This window comes from Pseudoliparis swirei, chromosome 9 (assembly GCF_029220125.1).
Source record: "Pseudoliparis swirei isolate HS2019 ecotype Mariana Trench chromosome 9, NWPU_hadal_v1, whole genome shotgun sequence".
Lineage (NCBI taxonomy): Eukaryota > Metazoa > Chordata > Actinopteri > Perciformes > Liparidae > Pseudoliparis > Pseudoliparis swirei.
The window spans coordinates 17,750,870-17,773,416 of NC_079396.1; the positions used below are offsets into that span (position 1 = coordinate 17,750,870).

At 44.1% G+C, this 22,547-nt stretch overlaps 1 protein-coding gene across 5 annotated transcripts in view; it reads left to right on the forward strand.

The window, feature by feature from the left end:
* The window catches only part of plxna2 (plexin A2), a 181,379-nt gene that overhangs the window by 76,895 nt on the left and 81,937 nt on the right, over positions 1 to 22,547 (forward strand). For all 5 annotated transcript variants that reach the window (XM_056422503.1, XM_056422504.1, XM_056422506.1 and 2 more), the window contains exon 5: positions 20,610 to 20,710. In XM_056422503.1, coding sequence (XP_056278478.1) covers positions 20,610 to 20,710 — 101 coding nt within the window. The remainder of the gene's footprint in view (positions 1 to 20,609; positions 20,711 to 22,547) is intronic.

Consider the following 22,547-nt stretch of genomic DNA (forward strand, 5'->3'; position numbering starts at 1 on the left):
GGTGCAGACACAATGCACTGGCTCTTACAATCACATGTAGACTCACACAAAAAAGAAAACTATAATTACAGACGCACACGAGCACCAGCCTCCCATTCAGTATTCAAATGGTATCTCCATGAGGCTTTCAGAGGCTTTTCATCTCGCCTTATTCTCTCACCTGCATATATATATATATATATTAGGGATGCACCGATCTGATCGGCGCCGATCCATATCGGCCGATATTCCCATTGACACCGATCAAAACGGCCGATCAGATGACGTAACATCTGCGAGAAAAACTATCAGAGACGTTTTAATCGCCGCGCACCGCAACGGAGAAAATGCGCCCGGCGAGGGCCGCAGAGTGAGAGGTCCACGAGGGGATCCTCACCACCGAGCGGCGTCCCCGTCCCCCGAGTTGAATCTCTGGGTCAACTCAGCCGACTCTCATTTGTCTGAGCCCCTAAAGACTGATGTTCACGGTAAACGCATTCGATCGGGAGCGCGCGAGGGTTTTGATAAAGTTAGCGGAAGGATTTAAGTGACAACATCCGGTTTTGAAAAGTTAGCGGAAAGAACCACGTGAAACAACATCCGTTTATCAAAATAAGATGTCGACAAATCATTCACTAGCATATAAAAGTAAACAATGAACTGATTTTGTATCTTTATAGATCGTTTCTGAGATTTAGCTTAAATTATGCTAACATTAAAACATTTTTACTGTACCAAGGAAGAGTTTATAAAAATAAGTCAGACTTTTGTACGTTAAAAAAAGTCCTGTAAATAGATTTCCCCAAGAGTTCCAGGAAATGAATCATGCAGATGTATTCCATACATATCTGAAATCCCCTACAATAGCAATCAAACAATTTTAATGTATCAATTAGGACATTTTTCAAAGTAAAAGTCCTAAATGTTTAAAGAAATCTGTAATTTCTTTAATGTTTGAGGTGCTTTAAATATGTATTTCCTCATAGTCCTATGCAATAATGCTACACAATAAATAGAATGCTTCAATCGACACCGTGATCGGTGATCGGTATTATCAGATCGGCAGGTACTGATTTCAGTGATCGGTGATCGGTGATCGGTATTATCGGTGATCGGCAGATACTGATTTCAGGGATCGGTGATCGGCACAAAAAACCTGATCGGTGCATCTCTAATATATATATATATATATATATATATATATTTACATATATTCTTTAGTCTCTTACATATTCACTGCCCACCCCAAGCTCTCTATCAGTGTGTGAAAGAACATTCTGCTCTCTCTCTCTCTCTTTCGCTCTCTCTGTCTCTCATTCTCATTTGTTTCTTTCTCACACGCCCACACCAGACACCAATCATTCAGTACCAATCATTCACTTCCTCCCCCAAATATATTTCATAGCTCCCTGTTTCACATTTGATCCACGGTGCTGCGGTGTTGCGTCGTGCTTTTGTTTTGTAGATACAATGACAAAAGCATCCACCATATTAATGATGTGGTGAGATTGACCCAATGCGACGCAGCGCACTGGAACTGATGAAAAGACCTGGCTCACTGACTTTCTCTTCTAAGGAAGCAGTACAACTGTGTGTGTGTGTGTGTGTGTGTGTGTGTGTGCCTTCCTATAGATTACTGTATTTTCACTGACAGTCCTAAAACACATAACAGCAGGTTTTCATCTCACGATCTTCATCGGTGTGTATCCACCTTGGTGCCTCAATTGAAAAACCTCAAAAACATGCCTGTCATCTTCATCGGACTCACACTTAGCGCTTTGTGCCTTCCAGCTTTGTGCATCCTGTGATTCTGCAGATCCATTGTATGGATTTCTGCCAGATCACATGTTTGAGTCTTGTTGCGTGTGTCTGTGTGTGACTGCGTCTATATTTAGACCAATCATCCAGCGATTTCGGTACTTTGCTGAGAAGCGACGCCAGAGGCAAACGAAGTGATGGAAAGAAAAAGGTCAAAGCTTTTTTGGGAGATTCAGCTGAGCTGCCTCCTCGACTTTTACCCTGCTCCTCTTCTTCTGTTTTTTTCTCTTCGTCTGCGTTATATGAAATGCCCCCTGAAATGTTTTACACTCTTGAAACCCCTCACTGCAGTTAATATTGCATCCAACGCTGTGGATTTCAAAGTGAATACGACTGCTGTAGCCAAGCGTGCATGTGTACGTGCTATATATATATATATATATATATATATATATGTTTTACATGTTGCACAGGTGGGCTTTAACCCTTATCTATAAGCCACACTTTACATACAACCAGAAACACTGTGCCTACAGCAATACTCTGAAGCCATAACAATCCCAGTGTAGGCTCTATCAAACAGGTAGAACGAGTATCCATGTGTGAATGGCAGCTGGAGGAGAGCTAAACCACTGGTGCTTTTGCCAGCTCATGCAAATTCAGTGAGTGTTTGGCCTGGCTTAGTCCCCACCAACTGGAGCCTGTGTCTTTTTCTTTGTCCCTCATTCATTATCCACCACTCCTTTTTTTCAATTTGCGCTTTATCATTTTTCTTTTAAGAAGTGTAAGCCTGGGAATGCAAAGGCTTCACCTGTTTCTTTTAACACTGCAATCAGTCCCGTATTTGTGTGTGCTGTCTGTCATTTTGGGAGCCATTGGACGGATGCACAGTACAAGCATAGCTTACACTGTGGCCCGCATGAGGCCTTGAAGCAGCATTTACTCTCTTTGTTGTCGGTTTATCGACACAATGCAGCGCACTGGGATAAATGACGACAACTACCCTAGTTCCGAATGGGGTCTTTTGGGGCCTGGATTATCAAAACATTTCATGAGACCTTTTCATTCCCTTTGTGGTGTATTCTGCCGCTGTGGCCGCTGGCACCCAGAGAGAGCACTCATCACACACGGTTGAGAATCAGTGACTGCATTATGTTGGTTGCTTTGGTCAGCGGCCAGTACGCAGAGCCCAGGCTATAATGTATTATTCATGAGCAACAATCAAGATTTAACATCTGAAAGGGTTTTGAAGTGAAACCTGTGGCGTGTCCTTGGTGCTGCCTGAAAAGATTTTTGAAAACACCTTCATAAGGAAAAGAATAAAGCACATAAAATAACACACACACAAAAAGATGTAATGGTTATGCTTTTATCATGTCTTAATTATGTCTGAAAGAAAAGAAGCAGCTGTTGACTTTGTAATTGAGCTAAATAGTTTTTGTAATATTGTATGACTGTGGCACACAAGTACATAATAGACCTGAACAAACTTGATAGTGTTCCTAGTGAAACGGTGGCCGTCTAATTGCCAGCTCTTTCTAAGGATGAGTGTGAAATTCGTGCTAGTATGACCAACTGAGGGATACTGAGCTGGCTTGTAAAACAGACTCGTCTTTCATGGACAGACACACAGTCCTCCCCCTATGGAGGCGTTCAGCCATGTGCTGCTGTCACTCTCCAATACACCCTTGGCTCTTTAGCAAATATTAAACCCCCTCGGCTTCCGGTCCTCGTACGCCACCCTTCCTCCCTTACCCAGCTCCATGTATGGAACGGCAACATTACAGCTCACAGATTATCAGGAAAGAAAAGAAGTCTTTTTTTTCTCAAGCCTGGCAATTTCTTCCAGGTGCTCAGCTGTGAAATTTGAAATCCATGCATGGATTCTTTTTTTCTTCTTTTTTTGTATGAGGCTTTTCCTCAACCTGTTCTCCATTCAATAACCCCCTACCTCTTTTCCACGAGAGTTTTTTGGTTCTCCGCCCTCCTTCTCCTTATCCCGCTGAACCTTTGTTTGGATGCTGTGGTTAGATTAGGAGGAAATGGGTTCAGTGGTTATCAAGTCGAGAGGAAATAGGATTCATTCACACCTCGTCCAGGCTTAGATTATCTGACACTCGACTGGCTCATCATTATGCAGGACCGTGGTGTGTATGACACTCTAGTTTTATGTGTTAATGGCTATGGAACACATGATGGCTTGTAGCCCGGCCTTCCACCATGAACTGGAGGTGCTGCAGCCTGTGCAGACTTTAAAAAGAAAGCGACTAGCAGCAGCGTTGGTGTGTAGAGCCTTTTGTTTCCCGGGTTTACTGTTTACACGGTACCCAACCAGCAGATTGGACTGGCTCATGTCCAGACCACTCATTCGAAGACCGAAAAACGTGTGCATGTCGTGTGTTTTTCCTCATGCATTTCCCTTTAGGAGCTTTCGAGAAGATGCTTGCTTTCTTATCTCTAAAAAGAGGAACAATAATGTGCTGTAGAAGGAAGTAATCGTGCAAACGTTCGGGTCAAAAGTAATGGACACAGCAGTTGGGCAAACAAAGTCAAAACGGCACAGGGACAAAAGATTAGAGCTTCTTCTGAGCCCCTCCTTCTTTTCCACTGTTGGGTTAGTTTGCCGTCAGGGCTGAGTAGCGCTGGGGTTTCTGCCGTCTACCACAACAAGTGTTGCCTGGCTGGCCCTTGACCCTGTGTCGGCCTCAGGGGAGGCTGTTTAGCTTGCAGCTGCCGACAGTGAACAAGACCAGGGCTTTGACCTTTGACCTTTACCTTTGTGTTTCTTACCAATCTGTTCTTCAGTGAAACTCGGACAAAGAGTTCCAATAACTTGACTACCCACCATTACAGAGCCGAGGACAATCAAGAGGCAGCTTTGAGGATGAAAGAGCAATGTGCAGAGTTCAGATTTCGATCTCTTCTCAATCCTTCTGCAGTCTTTTCCCACAATTGAGGCCCAAACATTGGCTGAATTTGTGTCTCTTGCCCCTGAATGTGAAGTCTGACTCATCTCAATCTCAAATTCCCCAAATTCCCTATGTGTAATTAGTGGTTGGGATTCGAACCAAATGTATTGGAGTTAAGAAATATAGATACTGTACCGTATATCTTTTTTCTTTGTCTCTCATTCATTATCCACCACTCCTTTTCATTTATTTGCGCTTTCTCATGTTTCTTTTATGTTGTGTAAGCCTGGGAATGTAAGGGCTTCACCTTTTTTTTGTAACACTGTGAACAGTCCCGTATTTGTGTGTGCTGTCTGGCATTTTGGGAGCTATTGGACGGATGTACAGTACAAGCATAGCTTACACTGTGGCCCGCATGAGGCCTTGAAGCAGCATTTACTCTCTTTGTTGTCGGTTTATCGACACAATGCAGCGCACTGGGATAAATGATGACAACTATCCTAGTTCTGGCCTTTAAATGGGGTAAAATGAGGTGGTCTATAGTACAACTGACTATACAGGGTGTGCCATGTTTGCCAGGTAACCATAAAGGGTTTATATGAGAAGAGTGACTTGAACAAAGGTTCTCCGTCCTGAATGAGGAAACTGTGATACCATGTGTCGACATATGGACCACACATCTGCATCCCATTCCTCGCTCATCGAGGCTGAATATGAAACAGTAACAGTGGCCACAGCTTACGAGCATCAACAACAGACACACATCGCCGGGATAGCCCGCTATCAGTCAGACGGCAGACACTGGCCTTGATAGATGGGCTGTCATGTTTTATCTGGGATGTAAGCGCGACGGCTGGGTCAGTCTGGCAACCGTACGGGGTGAGGGCCAGCAAATCAATCGCATGGTCGCTTCCTTGCCCAGGTGTTCAGCAGTTGGAAGGGGGGGAGCTGTAGCTAGGAACCTTGGGCTTATATTCTTCGCTGCTTCCCTGACAGCCTCACTTGATATTGACACTTGGACAAATTAGGATACATTCTCCTGTCAATACACAGATCCCAAGTTATTGATGATGCCATTGAGCTTTTCTTTCTGAAGAAAGTCCTTTCATCGCTCACCCACTTGACAAGCACCCTATATCTTTAGCTCATGTGTGTGCACATATTTGTAGCGTTAGAGTCAAATAGAGTAAAATCGCACATTACTATTACTTTGTGGGAGCTTACTTTAAATAAATGTTTTTAGTCCTTTTTAGTAGTTTTGTTCTCTCACTAAAAAAACAACAAAAAACAATTATCGGGCAGCGCCTCTCGCTGTTTCATTCCAATGTGCAAAGCTCCTTTAGCGTCTGTATGACATCCACTGCAAGAAAAGACGTAATATACAGAGCGACTAAGTTGGGTAATGGTGGGAAAACGGAGTGGTGGATCAATCAAAAAAAACACTGGACCCACAGGAGATTGCTGTGTGAGACAAAAAGTATTTGTTTATTGTTTTAAACACATATTTGTTGTCTGTCTTTCCATGTGTCGCTTCTTTTGTCTTGTTCCAGCCTTATCTGACTGCTCTTTTATCAGTATTCGATATCAATATTTTTGAAAATGTAAGGATTATATTCTCACTCCCATCTCCCACTACAATCATTCAATTTCTTCCTAGAATTAGTATCGTATGACATTGCAGCTGCTGAATGAAAGATTCCCTGTGCCTCATTTCCTGGCTCAATCAGACGTGTTGTAAGATTTACGTGGTTGCATGTTGACGTACATGCCCCATGTGTTTGGTTTAATGTGTGGACTTTGTATCTTTTAATGTTCAGCGTTGTGAGGTCAGGGGCTGTGGGAAGTTCAAGAGTTCACTGACTCTGTTCACCAAACCTAACAGGTCACTCAGCAGGTCAGTTAGAGATGCCTCTTCATTGTATCATGTTTTAATAGCTTTCATCTGCTGGACCACCAACTAGTCAGCTATTTCACTCTCATGATGACCGATAAGAGTATCCTTACCTCTTTCCGCTATTACCTAGCCATGTTGTACATGTTTCAATGTCGAGTCCTGTTTTCAGCCTCTTTGCTTGCCCACCTAACAAAGGCACCTCATTTGTATGAGTCCCTGAGCAGCATTGTTAATTGACTTAAGCCAGGATTAGTGTTAATCAGGTTTTGTGCCCTGGAACCATTGGCCAATCCTAACCTCATTATTTGATAGCAACACACGTCCTGTCAGCCCCCATCAAGCTGTTAATTAATAGAAGCCTGTGCACCCTGGTCCCTGCCTGAATGCTCTCCTACCTCCCATTTCCCTATCGATCCATCCCCCATCTCCCACCTTCAGACCTAAGTCCCCCGCTATATCAGCTAAGGTCAATACGAGCTAACGCACTGTACGCAGCGTATTTGTGGAGCCGTGTGGAGCTTGACATCAACAAATAGACTCCATAGTGTCAAGTCAAGTATGAATGGATTTCAAGACCCACATGAGGGTTTGTTTGTGTCTGGATTTGCCTTCATTAGTGTGTGTGTGCTCACCCCTCAAAACCAGCTAAAAACTCACGACTGTCTCCGCCCACCCCAACCCTCGCCTCCATCTCTCCCACAGAGAGCTCTTACTGTCCCCCTGACATAATATGAGATAATGAGGCAGAGAATACATGATCCTGAGACTCTCTGACACCTCTGTCTCTGTATGTCTGCAGTCTCCCAGAGTTTGCCATTACCCAGCTGACCCACAAACGTAGCCCCTGAAATAAAAGATCTCATTTTTACATGGAGTCTGCACTTTTGCTACATGGTTGAACCATGCAGAATTCATGCGAGGCATTTTTAGAACTGAGCATAGATAGATAGATAGATAGATGTGGTCATTGCTCGACAGACAATCATCCCCCTAAGCATTTTAAGAAGCAAACCTGTCCGCAAACTTCTCTGATTCATATTGCGTTTTCTTTCCATTCTCCATAATATGTGAATAAAATCAACATTAAGAAGACTCGTCACGGCCCTAGTCGATGTGTCCTTGAGCAAGACACCTAACCCTGAATTGCTCCCCTTATACTATGTCTACAGTTTATTATTGTAAGTCGCTTTGGATAAAAGTGTCAGCTAGATGTAATGTAAATGTATAAAACAGATTAGTGATGATGATAGATTAGCTGTTCCATCTTATCTTCTATTGCTCCTAAATAAAGAAAAAGCATTTTATATCCCATTAATTAAAGCTGAATCAAGTGAAATACTCGATGACTAACATAATCAATAGCTGCAGCCCTAGTTCACATTTGTATCTGTTTGCATGCACTCTTTGTCACTTTGTGAATGGGAGCCAAAGGAGCAGTCCAGGAGCCATCCTGCCAGAATAATCAGCTCTATAATTAAGAGCTGTGAGTATGTCAACGGCTGTCATATACCCCCTTCTCTCTTTCTGTCTCTTTCACTCTCACTGTCTGTCTGCCTCTATAATGACACTGCATTTGTCTCTTTCCTCCCTGCGCCTATGCAGAATGCTCATGACATTTATTGTGAAACTAATGGCGGTGCTTCAGTCCTCCTAATTGTAGGCTTTAATTGCAATAATTATTTACAAGCCTAATTAGAGCCTAGAGAGTGTCAGGGAGAAACACGAGTGCTGGTTGAAGGAATCACGATGGGTTTGTCAGGAGCCAGGAGAACAGTAAAGTGAATGGAGTGGTTATGTTTGGTCTATAATTGGGGGAGGCCACGTCTTCAAGGCTCCCTGCCTCTGTCACTCCTGCTTTCGCTGTCTCTTTTAGATTCTGTCGGTCGCCTTCCTCCTTAGCGCTGAGACGGGGCTGCAATCACCGAGTGAAGTGCGCCGTGGTAGTTTCTGAAGCTGAGCCCACACACCAGCCGAAAGCACTGGGGTGGAGGTGTTTATGTAGAGGACTCAGGCTGACTGTAGACATACCATTCCTGTTTTTTTAGGCTGACGGCTCACTTCACTTCACCACCAGCTGCCTTCCAAAATGTGCGAATAAGAGTTTCATGTGTGAGCATACGCAAACATCTCACGTGCATTTGTACATTTTTAGCTGTGTGTGTTGATTCATTTGCTGCAGTTTGGCAGAGCCCCGGGAAGTCTTTTCTGTCCGTACGTGTGTGATGCGGTCAAGCTGCCAGGCCTGCAGTATGCTCTTTGTCTGTCCTTCACAAGGCCAGTCGTAGCAAACAGGCTACAGCAGGAAGGGGAACTTCTTCTTCTTCTTCTTCTTCATCACTCCCGTTCTCTCTCTCTATGAACACTGTGGTTGTGCAACACATTCCCTGATTTTCACCACTCCCCCCCCCCTTTCTTTTATCTTCATCTCCTTTCTTCTCTACTGTCAGTGCAGCGTCCGATGGGAGGACTCAATCCCACAATGCCATTCTCCTCTCTCCTGCGGCTCACTCTGACAAAGCTGTCAGCCTGAGCACTAGTGATGGATGCAGTTTTGTACAGTGTTTGTGTTAGTTACTACATATTTGAATGTGTTATCTGATGTCGAGTCTGGTATCCTACTTTTACTGACGTGTGTGCACGCGGTCCTCTGTTGACCATTGTGTTCATGTTGACCAAATCTGGACATTGCAGACATGATATGAGCCTGCGTCCGTGTTTCTGGAACGAAATTAACGATTTGGTAGATAGATACTGTACATAACGCATATTGCAGAAAATCCTTGCTGCCAATCTGTAAGATGGTGGGCAAAGCTGTTCTCGGATGTGCAAGGATGCACAAACACACACTCACAGGCAAACATTTATCTATGTCTGATTGTACTTATTCAGATTCATATTCACATTTGGCTAAAGGAAGAAGATGAATGTGCAGGGAGCGATAACATATCTCTAATGCAATATATGAGGAATAATATTAGAAAGAGCACAGGCTAGATAAGGCCAGTGATTTAAACAGTGCGTCTGCCGACAGCCTGTTGAAATATTGCCCTTCTTGCCAACTTGTAAATCGGATATTTGGAGCCAGAAGGATCACATGGCAGTAATAGATAGGGCCACAGAGTGACGGATGGGGTTGTACGGGGGAAAAACTACACAACAGATTTGTGGTAGACAAATATCGTTATACTACACTCTGAATTGAGGCAGCATCCAGAGCTGTTTAAAGTTCACAAAAAAACACTGTTTCTCTCAGAGGCAAAACGCTTATTTATTTCACACTCCAAAAACAAGTGGGGAGCGGTTAATTTGGCTGCACAGAAGCAGCTGTCTGAGAGGGAGAAAGAGACAGAGGGTGGAGAGAGAAGAGAGACGGCGTAGAGAGTGAGACACAAAGGCAGTTTGGGCTCATTATGTTGATTTTTTCCCCTCTTCTGCCAAACAAAAACACAGAGGCACTCTTACACACACCACCGGAGATCAGTCACTGCTTTCTTTCTCCTTTTCACCCCGCAGAGTTTCTTTATAGGAAAATCTAATAATTTTCTTGCCTCCGTCTCTGTGTATTACTCATAGAATTAAATTAGATTAAATCGTACAGGCTGTATTATAGGGTCTGAGGGGGTCCTTCAGCCTCAGTACTACTTGTAGATTCTCATTCACGGATCACCATTGAAGTCCAGATGAGGAGTTTTTTGTGCGTGATACACATGCAAACCTGCACAGCACAGATGTGCATATATGCAGGCATGCATTTTTCCAAACAGACACACAAACACACACACACACACACACATACACACGCACAAACATACACACTAGTATTGTACTAATACACAACCAGTGTGGGATTAGATGAAATGTCCCTCACCACCTGAGCCTAGTTACCAGTGCCCCTTCTCCCTATCTGTCTCTCTTTCTCATGTATGGAGACTAACATACATCCAGGCAAAAACACACACCAACACACACACTTACACTTATGCAAAAGCGACAGCCCTCAGAGCAGCGGGGTGTAACCAAACCCTTCATTTGTATGTACATCATGTACACTGGCAGAGACGCTGAGACAAAGAGAACAAACATCCTCACACGCATGCACACACACTGTTGCATGCACACAGTCACACACACTGTTGCATGCACATGCACACAGTCACACACAAAAACGTCCACGCTCCCGACATCCACTGTGGAGTCCTTTTGTGGATCAGAATTCATTTATTTCTGCCTTCCCCTCTAAATCAATACCCCCATTGGTCAACAGACATCCGTAAGTGCGCCAGGGAGGCTTCCTAGCCTTCACACACACACACACACACACACACACACACACTCATGCCTGTTGATGTGTGATGGCCTCTGCTGCTTCCTTATTAACTCCTCACACGCTGACTGAAGCATACACCTCATTACTGGCTGCATTGACAGTCTGGGATCCTGCTGAGCGACACACAGACATGTTGCACTGTAAGACAGCCAGGCCAGAGATGCACGGAGAGACGGAGAGGTACAGTGAAGTGACAGAAAAACAAGAATGTCACATAGACGGGTGGGGAGAGAAATGGGTTCAGACAGGTAGATTGACAGCCAATAAAATCTGTCATAAAAGGAGAAATTGAATGCACACAGAAAAGCGAAGACATAAGTAAACATAATAATGACTGAGACGGGTATATAGACAGACATCGTGACTTTGACTCCTATATAGCTATGGACTGGCCTAGAGATATGGAGTGACAGCTACGGGAGCTTTTATGTGTAGGTGTAACGATATGTAACAGGGTGTAGTCTGTAAATATCACTTATAGAAACAAACTCAGTCATGTGAAGTGTACTGCATATGCATTTATTTCCCTCAACTGAAGGTTAAGCACTCTTGACCTCCATTCTGTTACCGCTCCAACATTTTTGCAAAAAGTGACTAAAGATTTTTCAACTCACTGCTTATGTTACTGAGTCATATTAAGCTTTGAAGGGGCTACCTTTCTGAGACCTGACACTGAAGCTGCGTATAGGGCTACTAGGATGACGTTTTTTAGGTCAACATCAGAAGTTTAGCATCAAACGGGTTCCCTGAATGGGATATTGCATTGGATTTTGGATTGTTGCAGAAAATAAACTCTGTGGCCAAAACAGGCTTATGATACTTACACGTTTTGTTCAGCCAGATAATCTTGAAGCTTGAACACAATCGTAAGGCTTTAAACACCTACACAATGGAATAAAAGTGCCAACTCACTGGCATTTACAGTGTTAAGAAAAGGAGTGCCAGTTGAGCTTAGATATTTCAAATAAGGTTAAACCCGATTCAAGCCAGACTGTGTCACACACTCAAACTTCGACAAACACTTCCACAGCTCCCTGTTTCCATCTCTTAAATGTCACTGTGGGCCTTTACACCAGTTGCCAGTGAGCAAGCAGGATGGAAGGGGGCTGAGAGCTCAGAGTGGTCAGGCAGCATGGATGTAATTCCCTCCCTCTGTTCTCCTGACTGAATTACTAAGCAAAGAGGCCACCTCGACCGGAAACCTGCAAAGGGGCGCAAACACGGGAGCACAGAAGAGTGGGTTCATAAGGGGGAGGACAAGAAAGATGAGAAAAGGCCAGAGAGAAATCCATGCACTTTCACATCCCATCACCAGCATCCATCTTAACATATTTTAAAAGAGGGTGGAGAGGAAGGGAGTAAAGTCTGTTGAGCTATCATTAGCTGTGCTGGAGATTATGTGAAGCTAATACATGATGCACAAGAAAATGATTGTGATTTATTTTTCTACAGTAAGGTTAATAGTTGGCAAGTGTGTTCTATTAATACTCGTTATTAAGCTTGAGAAATTACAAAGTAAAATACACTGACATTCAGATATCTCGTCTCACCTTTGCTTTTTTTATGAACAGCATTTTTGATGTAAGTTATTGAACAGTGTTGGGAGCATTTATAAAGCTGTTGGCTTCAAGGTATTCAGTGGGCTGCAATAATATATATATATATATATATATATATGTGAAGCACATACACACACAATCAAATCACATAAAAAACCCTACTTTTCAGGCTAACCTACTCCTCTGCTCTCCTTTGCCCAAAAAGAGGATTGAAGCCATACATAATTGATACACTCCTAGCTGTATCGACTGGTTGGATTTTTCATCCTCCTCACTGGTCGATTCTCTCACTCCATTATTTCTATGCTCTCGTTCCCTCTGCTGCCTCACATCCCCCTGTGACTCCTCCCTCTAGTCTGTGATAGCTAAACACACACACACACACACACACACACACACAAACAGAGATTAGAAGTCAGGCAGCCCCATCGTCCTCCTCCATCTTCCTTATAGCCCATTGTGCTACTTTGTCTTTAATCCATACAGTTGGCCATCAGTCCAGGGGACACATGTTGAAATCCAATGCCATGTTTGTGCAACTGTGTCCAAAAGCATGTCCAAGGGAGAAGGGCCTTTTATCTGTGCTTCTGCACAGCTGTTTAGTGTGGGGGTGGACTTGGGCTATTCCTACTTAAAGCAGAGACAGGGTCAATATTGTGTTTAAAAATTGTTTGTAGGTTGTACGTATTTTTGATCAAATGTGGCTTTTTAAAGATTCCTATGCCCTTACTGTTTTTTTAGATACAATATACAGGGTATCACTGGTCTTCATAGACAGATGTGTGGGTTAGATGGAATAATGGAGGTGTAGGGCAACACAGACATTACTCCAGAAAATTAAAATCTGCCATCATTTTATATTAATCAAATTAGGCTACTCTTTGTCATACAGAAGTAGTTCAGCTGCAAATATACTAAGACCAGTGGCATGTTCGATCAGGAAAGTGCCATATATTCAAAAAAATGAGTAGAAAAGCTTGGATTTTAGCCAGAGCAGCAACACCAGGACTGACAAAAGACCAAAGACATGAGAGAAAGCGCTAATGTCTTGGCCACATGAAATCCACCGTAGACGCCACAACAATGACTGCTCTGAACTGTATTCTCAGTTATGCAGTGAGCGTTGACACTTGACGGCCAGTCAGCTTCAGAGTTCAAACTGTGGTCAGAAGGCACCCGCCTGACCTGTTCTTCGCTTTCTTTTCCTGCCTGGCAGTTTGTCTCCTACCAGACTGTTCTTCTGATGAGCTGCCAGAGACCAGGCCTGTCCGGGTCTGAGGGGGAGCAGGGGGGTGACGCCCTAATGTGAGGACGAGGGAGCCTTGGTGTCGGGCTACCTGTGCTCTTTGGCAATGGGGATTTGGAAAAAGCAGTTATGCTTGATTAAACTGCGATGGCGAGATATGAACCGTAGTCTCGTATCAATTCAGAGATAATTATGGAAGCTGCCCCCCCCCCCCCCTTCTTCCTTCTGACTTTAAACCCAGCCTTTGTGGTGATGTTACTGTTTTCAATTGACCCAAATCTAGGAGCTCAGGCCAAATCCAATAAAGAAAATGAATGTGTGCATGCCTGTGTCTCTCTGTGCATCTTCTCTTTTTGTGCGTGAATAGAGAATATAGAATTCATGAAAAGATGGACTGAGAGAGCTAGCTGTGACAATAAAGGTTAAATGGTCCCATTTTCACACCAAATCATTTTTGGAGTACGCGAGATGGCTGTTTGTAGCTGAGGCGATCTGTATTATTTTATTTTGCCTTTCATTTTCTCTCTCCAAGGTTTAGTCTCTTTAAAATGCTTTTCATCTCCTTTACTTTAAAAGCCGTTATTCTGAAAATAGTAGTGTATATTCCATTGAATTATCCTAACGCCCATTTATTCAGAGCCGATCCTACATTAGTGCTGGAGACAGTTCTTTAATAAAAGTATAAAAGTTATACAGTGGAGGAAAATCAATAGTGTGTATATCCACACACAACTCATCAGGGAGGCCTCTGACATCTGAAACAAGAACAACAACAACAAAGACACGTCTTCTAAAAGCAATATGCCTTCGAGCCGGAACACAGCGGTAGATTTCAACAGCACGTCTCCAGGGAATGAATGTCATAGTTTTTTTTGTATGCAAGTGATGAGGAAGATGTTTATGTGCAGCCAGTCTGTGCACATGTGGTTGTAATTAATTACTTTTACACATTTGCTGAATGTGGGTTTTAAGCTGTCATCAAAGCTCCCAGCTGTTGTGGTGTCTTTGCAAAGTCTACTCAAGGCCTCCGAGGGATCAGCACCCGCGAACCCACAACAACCACATGCATGCCCCACTCGGTCCCTCATCAAGCTGGGGGTTGTTGGTACGAGTCTCGTGGCCTGGTTAACCTTTGACCAGCCACAACACTTCAACGGAACCCCTCACCTCTCTGCTCAGGATGAATATTGATGACTGGGTTGAACCACTCCCTGACCTCTAAGTCTACAACAGCAAAACAAACAAAGAAAAACAGAAATGGTCATTCCTGTAAAACAGGTTGAAGAAAGTCAGAGGGGGGAGATAGCTCTTGATTTCAATGCAAATTGAGTTGTGAGTGAGAATGCTACTCCCAGTGGGTGGATGTCAACAGGCTGGAGGAGATGGCTCTGCCACATAACTACAGAGTGGATTTGTGTGGGTCTTATAGTGGGAGGATGTTGTGCATTGAGGAATAGAAGATGAGAAAGGAGGAGGGGAAAGCGAGAACGAGATGGGGGGAGATGTGGCTGATGTCCTTAAGAAGAGCCTCAGTGGGATTACTAGAGCAGGTTAATGACTGACCGTCCTCGTGGAGTTAGTCTGGACACAGGAAACATTGGTGGCCGGGTCACTGTGGGAGTAACAGACTCGGGCACATGTAGATTTCATTGCTTTTCAGTCATTCAGCAGCAAGTGTTTGCTCTGCTTTTGTGCCTTTTGTCATTAAGCCCACTCAAACACACACACACACACACACACACACAGAGACACACACATACAACCCTCCAATGCTTTTTCCCCGTCTCGCTCTGCTGGAATGGGTATTGTGTTCATGATCGATGTGCCTCATTCCAGTGACGTGGTAGCCTGGCTAACTCTCATTAAAAATGGATAGGGTGTATGGGAGCCACCAGTGTGTGTGTGTGTGTGTGTGTGTGTCTATACATGTTTAAAAAGAGGTGTAGGTGGCAGGAAGTCCCAGAGGTGCCAGCTGTTTACCGTGCATTGCTGAAGGTTGGAGGGAGTGGTGGTGGATGTGGGGGTGTTCAAGAGGTCAGAGCCAGACCTGTTGCCTTGGCAACCAATTGCAAAATAGCTTCCTCTGAATTAGTGGTATTGGGGGGATTTTTTCCCTTTATGCTGCTTTCTCTCTTGCTCAGCATGGCGAGGCACATCTGGCACCAGAGACCACGGGTCTCATCAGAACACAAAACAATGGGCCGCTTCCACTCTGCTCTGTCCTCCTTTTATTACTCTTTTTTCTCAGTTTTTCTTCTTCTTTTTTTTATATATCGTGCCCCTGTGCCCCCATCCATCACAGAGACACAGTCGGCATGGCTGGGTCTCAGAGCAGCAGCACAGAGGACCTGAAAGGGAGCCTCTATTCACAGGTGGCCAAAAATACCATTTCAGTTTGAATCTTATCATCCGTCGTATGTTTTTACCTCGAAGGCAGTAGCATGTTTATGATGCAATATCCACCCGTAGCTCTCTGGTTTTTGTTGTTGTTAAAGTTGTTTTCAAACTGCAACAAGAGGAGGCGACATCCGTTATTCATAAAAGCTACACAATGATATTTCTCATGTTGGTAGTCCCATATGGCTCTCAAGTGGTTGGATTTAAAAGTCTTCTTACAGTCCCAGTGAAACGTAAACAAGACTCTCTTTAGCTCTGAACAGTGACGGATTCCCCAGGGAAACTGAGTGCTGTACGGTCACAAGAGAGATTTAAAACAAATCCTTCACATTTGATTAGACCGCTTACAAATGGGCCGGCTTGAAGGTACCCGTGACACGGAGCTCCAGAGGACGGTTGGCTCCACGCACATACCTCCATCACCTGTTGGTCGATTCTAAGGAGAACGAGGGAGGGATTAAAGGAAAACCGTCCCTGTGTCACTGCAGCGAGTACATGCAGATGAGCGGCCCGCTGTACTATCCGTGTTGCAGTAGTAGCACGAGTTGTTTTGGAAAACAAAGCAAAAATCTTTCCCAATTATCCCTCAACACATTTCTTCCATTTCTCCACCTTGCTCTGTTAGCTACTAAGATCCAACGATGAAGTGCAATTTTACATAACTGAGTGTCACCAAATGTTTGGAGTGCAAGATGAATCATCAAACATTTGAAACCGTTTCACAGAGAGAGAATAAAACAAGACAATAGATTTGATTAACAGATGTTGGCATTTAACAACAATTACCACAGGGACACGAGATTAAAAGTGTGAAAGTGTATCTTTCATTTCACGGGGACTTTAAATACACAGATATCCGGTTAAACATTAAGCATAACACTCTTGCATTAGGGCTGGACTTTAATACTAGAGCCCAAATCCCTATAGGTTTCAGTAACAGAGAAGACACTCCTCGGCTCGCCAATATTCATGGTAGCTTACGCCTATTCAGGATGGGCCTTTGAAAGAGAAGAAGCTGTTGTTTTAACCCGCGGCTGTCAGTCAGTCACCCAGGTTGCTCCAGTGTGCGACTCCACTGTAGCCTCTCTGGTTGAATAAACCCCCGCTAAGGCCATCTTCAGCAGGAATTGTATTAGCATTGATTTACCAGAGCACAGTACTTCTCACCGACAAGGCCCTCTCACTCAGGTCAGCTGTGGATGCATGAATGTGTTCAGACGGCAGAGAAAGTGGGAGGCGATATCAGATTGTGCGCTGTGCTTCTTTGTCTACCTTGAAAGCACAGCAACAACAATCTGCACATCCGTTACGGCGCTGTGCATGTGTGCCGACACACACACACACACACACACACACACACTTGCAAACACAGTGGGAGAAGGGGCTTCATTGTGCAGCCCTGCTGTGTTGAGTGACTGTAGCGTGTGCTGGGCAACAGCTGCTGTGATCCCCCGCAACCCTCCCTCCAACCCTCACCTCCACTGCTGGCCCATGCTGGTCTAAACATCAATGCACTCTCTCTTACACACACACACACAGTATATAAAGCACAGCGATGTACACACGTTATGTCTTATTTGGTCCTTTTTCAGTTCTCATTTGTTGGCTTTCCTGTTTACCTTGCTCTGCTCCTTCTATATTATCCCCTACCTATGTGTGTGTGTTTCAGTCTGTGTCAGCTGACAGCGGGATATGTGTGTCTGTCTGCCTTTAGACACCACTCCATAAGGGACACCCCCAGCTCCCCCCACTCCTCCCTGACTTCCCCCCTGCTGACAGCTGTCTCCACACTGTAACCCTTTCATGGCTGGGCATCTGTGAAAGTTATACGACAAAGTTTCGTCAGCCTCTTTTGGGAAGGATCGGAGAGGGTTTTATGGGGGGTTGAGAGGGCTTCACTTTGAGATGCGCACAGCGACTGTTTCCCCGGCCGCGTTTCTGGTGGGCTTGTTTGTCATCAGTTGCAGCGTCTGCTGCTGATGTGACCCTGTCTGCAGCTCATTACAGCATGCCACCTGTTTGTCCTGAAGCTAGGCGAGACACACACGCACACAAATAGAGTTTGTTGAGGTGACAGGGGGTTAATCTAACAGGAGTGTCCGTGGCGTAGCTGCCACACAGAGCAGGGACTGATGACGTCCCACCGTGTCAATGGCTTTCTTTCTCCCCTGGGTCCGTCTTTCTGTTGCCGCAGGCTTTAGGACCAGCAGGCAGACAGGTGGAGGGTTATTGAGCTTTTGAGGAGCAAAGAAAACAAATTTTTTTTTTTTTTAAATGGAGCACATGTAGAGTGCTGCAGAGTTGACGCGTCCCTGTCGGCCGACCCTGAAGTTAGGGTGCCTCTGGTTCCCTCGACGATTTAAAATTGTTTACGATTATTACAGAAAATAAGCTCTGAGCTAAACGTTTACTATACTTTCACGTTTTGTTAGAATATAAATAAACTACTCTACGGTTGCATGAATTCACGTCACCATCATGAGGATAAAGGCAGACAAGTCAGTGAGATGATGCTCAGTAGTCTCAATTAGGCTTTTTTAAGACACGTAAAAGCTTCAAACCTTAATAATAGGGCATTTACTTACACATTTTACATTATTGAACATAATGTTTAAATAGTGTATGTGTGCTAACCGCAGACCCTATTGTAGGCATTGTACCAAAAGATACACTTTTTTAAAAATATAACTCACTGACTTTTAGACGAGATAACCAAAAGTGGAACATTTCGTGCCCATATCCCGGTTGTATAACTCGTTCCTGCAGCAATCTGTTGCTCCAAATTTCCCCAGCAAATGACAGTTTTGCCAATGACAGCTTTTCGACGTAGACCATGCAATAATAGGAGCATGTTACACATGTCGCTGTCAGCTGTTTCTTTTAATTTGATATGTTGTAATAAAGAAAATATCTTGATGGACACCCAGCTGTTATCTATTCCTATAGCTGACAATTAGTTCCAGCCCATGGTGTGATTAACAATTAATATCACCCGCTTGTGGGCGATTTGCATGGGGTTCGATAAACACTTCAAATGTGTTATTTGCACCGTTCATTCACTCCCCCACATTTTGCACAGGAGCAGTGAGGTTTGAGCTGAACAGGTTACACACTGTCAGATTGGGCTGTCATCATCCAATAATTTGAAAGACAGACAGGACTGAAAATTAATCGGTTTTTAGACTCTTACTCTTCTCTTGCATCTGGTCATCATGCTCTGCGGTGTTTGTGTGGAAGTGTGTGCTGTGTGCGTTCACTCCTGCTGGCCCACTGAGATGCAGGTATGACAGGGCTAGCCCCACAGCCCGTACACTTAAAGACATACACACACACACACACACACACACAGACACAAATAACACGCACTCACACAATGACCTCCAGATCGCACAGACCTCTTCTCAGACAGACTGAGTGCCATGTGGCCGAGCAGAACCTTGTCTGGCAGACAGACAGACACTCAGCTAGATTCACACACACACACACGCACACACACACACTCATTATATATAACTGACAGACGGATGAGAGCATGTTATGTAGCAGCTGAATAAAAGGCCCAGCCTGTGGATCACACAACAACTCAGCTGACACACACTCAGTCGCTGGCTAGCTGATATGTGTGAAGTGCTTCTCTACTCAGTTGTCTTCACATTATGTAAATGATCAACCCTGTATTTGTGTAAATTGAATGTCAATCGCATAAGCGGCATGGATGTTTGTTCTTCATTCAAATGATTGTAGTCCAACGGCCCTGCGTGGATTAGCGTGGATTCGTGGGCGTGGAGTGTGTTTGCTTTGTGCTGAAAGTGCTTATTCAAATACTTTGCTGTTGACACTTTCAACATGCTTCGCTTTGAATTCTCTGCTCCATTCATTTATTTAAAAAAATCTAAAGCGAACAGCTTGCTGAACAACAAAACTTATTACTTTTTAGTTTTACAAATATTCTGCAATCATCTATTTGTTTAATAATGAGTTTATAATACTTTATTTCTTTCTACTTTTTCTAAGAAAATGGTCCTGTCATTCTCCAATGTAAACTGATATAATCATGTCAGACTTGAGAAAAGCGTCTGCCACTGCTCCTCCATGTACAAGTGTTCTTGCACAGCCTCTCCCCAGGTGGACAGATGCCTCGGTGGAGACAAGAGCCTATTGATGGCAGAGCAACAGCTTTCTCTGGCCAACTGATCCCACCTGCTCACTACTGTTCCTCTGGCTTAAGATAAAGGAAACAGTTGCCTGTGCAGTTGACGTCTCACACATTGACACACACGCATTTGAGGCACATCATCTCCAATTCAACATAAAACATCACATATCTTATATGACCTATATGTCATGGAAATATCCTATTCAAATGCTGCCTGTTAACGACGATGTGTGTTTTTGTTTAATATATGTGGACGAGCAAATACTTGTTGAATCATCTGTTGGTGTGTGATTGAATGGACATTCCTTTAGCCTCTTTGTGTGCATCTTGTGATGTGTGTCACGCTGCCTGCACTCTGACCCTGACCCTTTCATGTGATTTCAGGTCACCCAAGTTCCAATCGAGTCATGTGAGCAGTATGCGACCTGTGGAGAGTGTTTGAGCTCCGGGGACCCACACTGTGGCTGGTGTGTCCTGCATAATATGTGAGTATCATCATTCGGTCAGCAGATACTTTACACACAATCTTTTGTTCGACATTCTCTCAAATGGCCTGCAGATTTCCTCGCACAAAGGCAGACAGGTTTATATTCTCCCAATGTTTATCTTATATCAAATCACGTTTAAAGATAGAAGTCTGGAAATGGTTGTGTAATCTTGCCTCAGCGTTGCAGAGCTGGTTCTGGAGCAACATGACTTGATATTAACAGGAAATGACAGCACTCAGCTGATGTACGAATTACAGGAATTTTAAAAGACACAAGAACTTACCAACAAGTAATATCATATATCCATTTTGCTGTGCCTGTATGCATCTTTACTGGACATCTGGTGAAGCTTATATTTGTTGAGTCTGTTCCAGAGCAAGTTAGCAGATATGTGCCTCCCGCTGTTGCCTTAAGAATATGCAAAGAAGCCATGAGTGACCCCTGCTGGAACTGAAGTGCTATTGCAACATGACTAACTTCTAGAAAGCCAGACATAGGAAGAACACTTTATATTTATTGCACATTTGGATATGGGTCATTCATTATGACACTCATCTGTACATTTAACTAACAGTAGTTTGATGATATGAGGTAGAGAGTACATTGGGGACACACGATGAATGCAACTCGATACTAAAGAAGCCAGAAGACATTCAGCTCCGTCTCCATCTCTCCCCCTTTGTTTCTCAAACACACACACACACACACACACACTCTCTCATCAGTCCGAGCTTCTTCTGAGCTGATGTGTGTTGAATTCCCCACTTACAGCCTCTCCTGAATGCAGCCCCTCTCTCTAAAGGTATAGCTGAATATTTGTGTGTGTCAGAGTCCCGCCGCAATCATCATTACCGTGATGGCGGCCCCTGCAAAGTGCACTTAAAGTAATTTACATCACTCCAAAGCTGGGACAGGACAAATAATTGCCGAGTGACAAGGTAATTCAGCATGTGCTTACAGAGGTATGGGAGGGGCTGGCTAAAGCTTTATATTCTTTGCAGTCTGCGTGCCTTCACACAGGGATCATTTACCACAACATTAGCCTTTGTGCTTGGCTGTTAATCACATGCTATTTTGTAGGTGGTAGGTGTGGTAGGGAATGGAGTCATATTAGTTAGTAGGGATTGGAATCCACAGCGCATTAAGGGTGGTGATGCTACAAGGTGATTCCTTTTTTTAAGTTCTTATGGCGAAAGCAGCTGTGAAGAGGGAACAGCTGTTTAGTGTGCAAGTGCCATCCGGGAGTGTGTTGTGTGTGTGAACGTCTCTGCGTGCACGTGGGTTAGATTTGTGTGGTACATGCACAAACACTTGTGTGGACCGCTGTACTGTACCGTGGGGGAGAAAAGGTCAGCGCTGTAATTCACGTCAGATCAGCCATCTGTTCTCTCAACACAGTGGACCTTCGTGCCACCTGTCTCTCGTCCCGAGACCCATTCCTCTGTCCTGACCCCGCAGTGAGTGTGCCGGGATCCCTGTCATTCTGGCTGAGTTGCCGCACAGAGGAAAATAAGTTAAAGGAAGAACAGTTGGCCTCCTCTTGCTGCTGCTTATGTGATACGAGCTTTTTCAATTTGCGGATTATAAAACATGAGGCAAATGTCGGAAATTAAATTGAAACAAGATGCAGTAAAGTCTGACAGAAACACATTTTTTTAATACACCATGACCTTGTATTGCCTGATTGAGCTCCTTCTACTGTAAACAAAGCATCCATGTCATGTTGTCACTTACAATTACATGCCGCTACATATTAATATGATAGAGCTGTACTGTCTGGATGGAGCTTCAATGCGACCGGTTCCAATCCAGATAGAGGCCTCTGTTCCAGGTC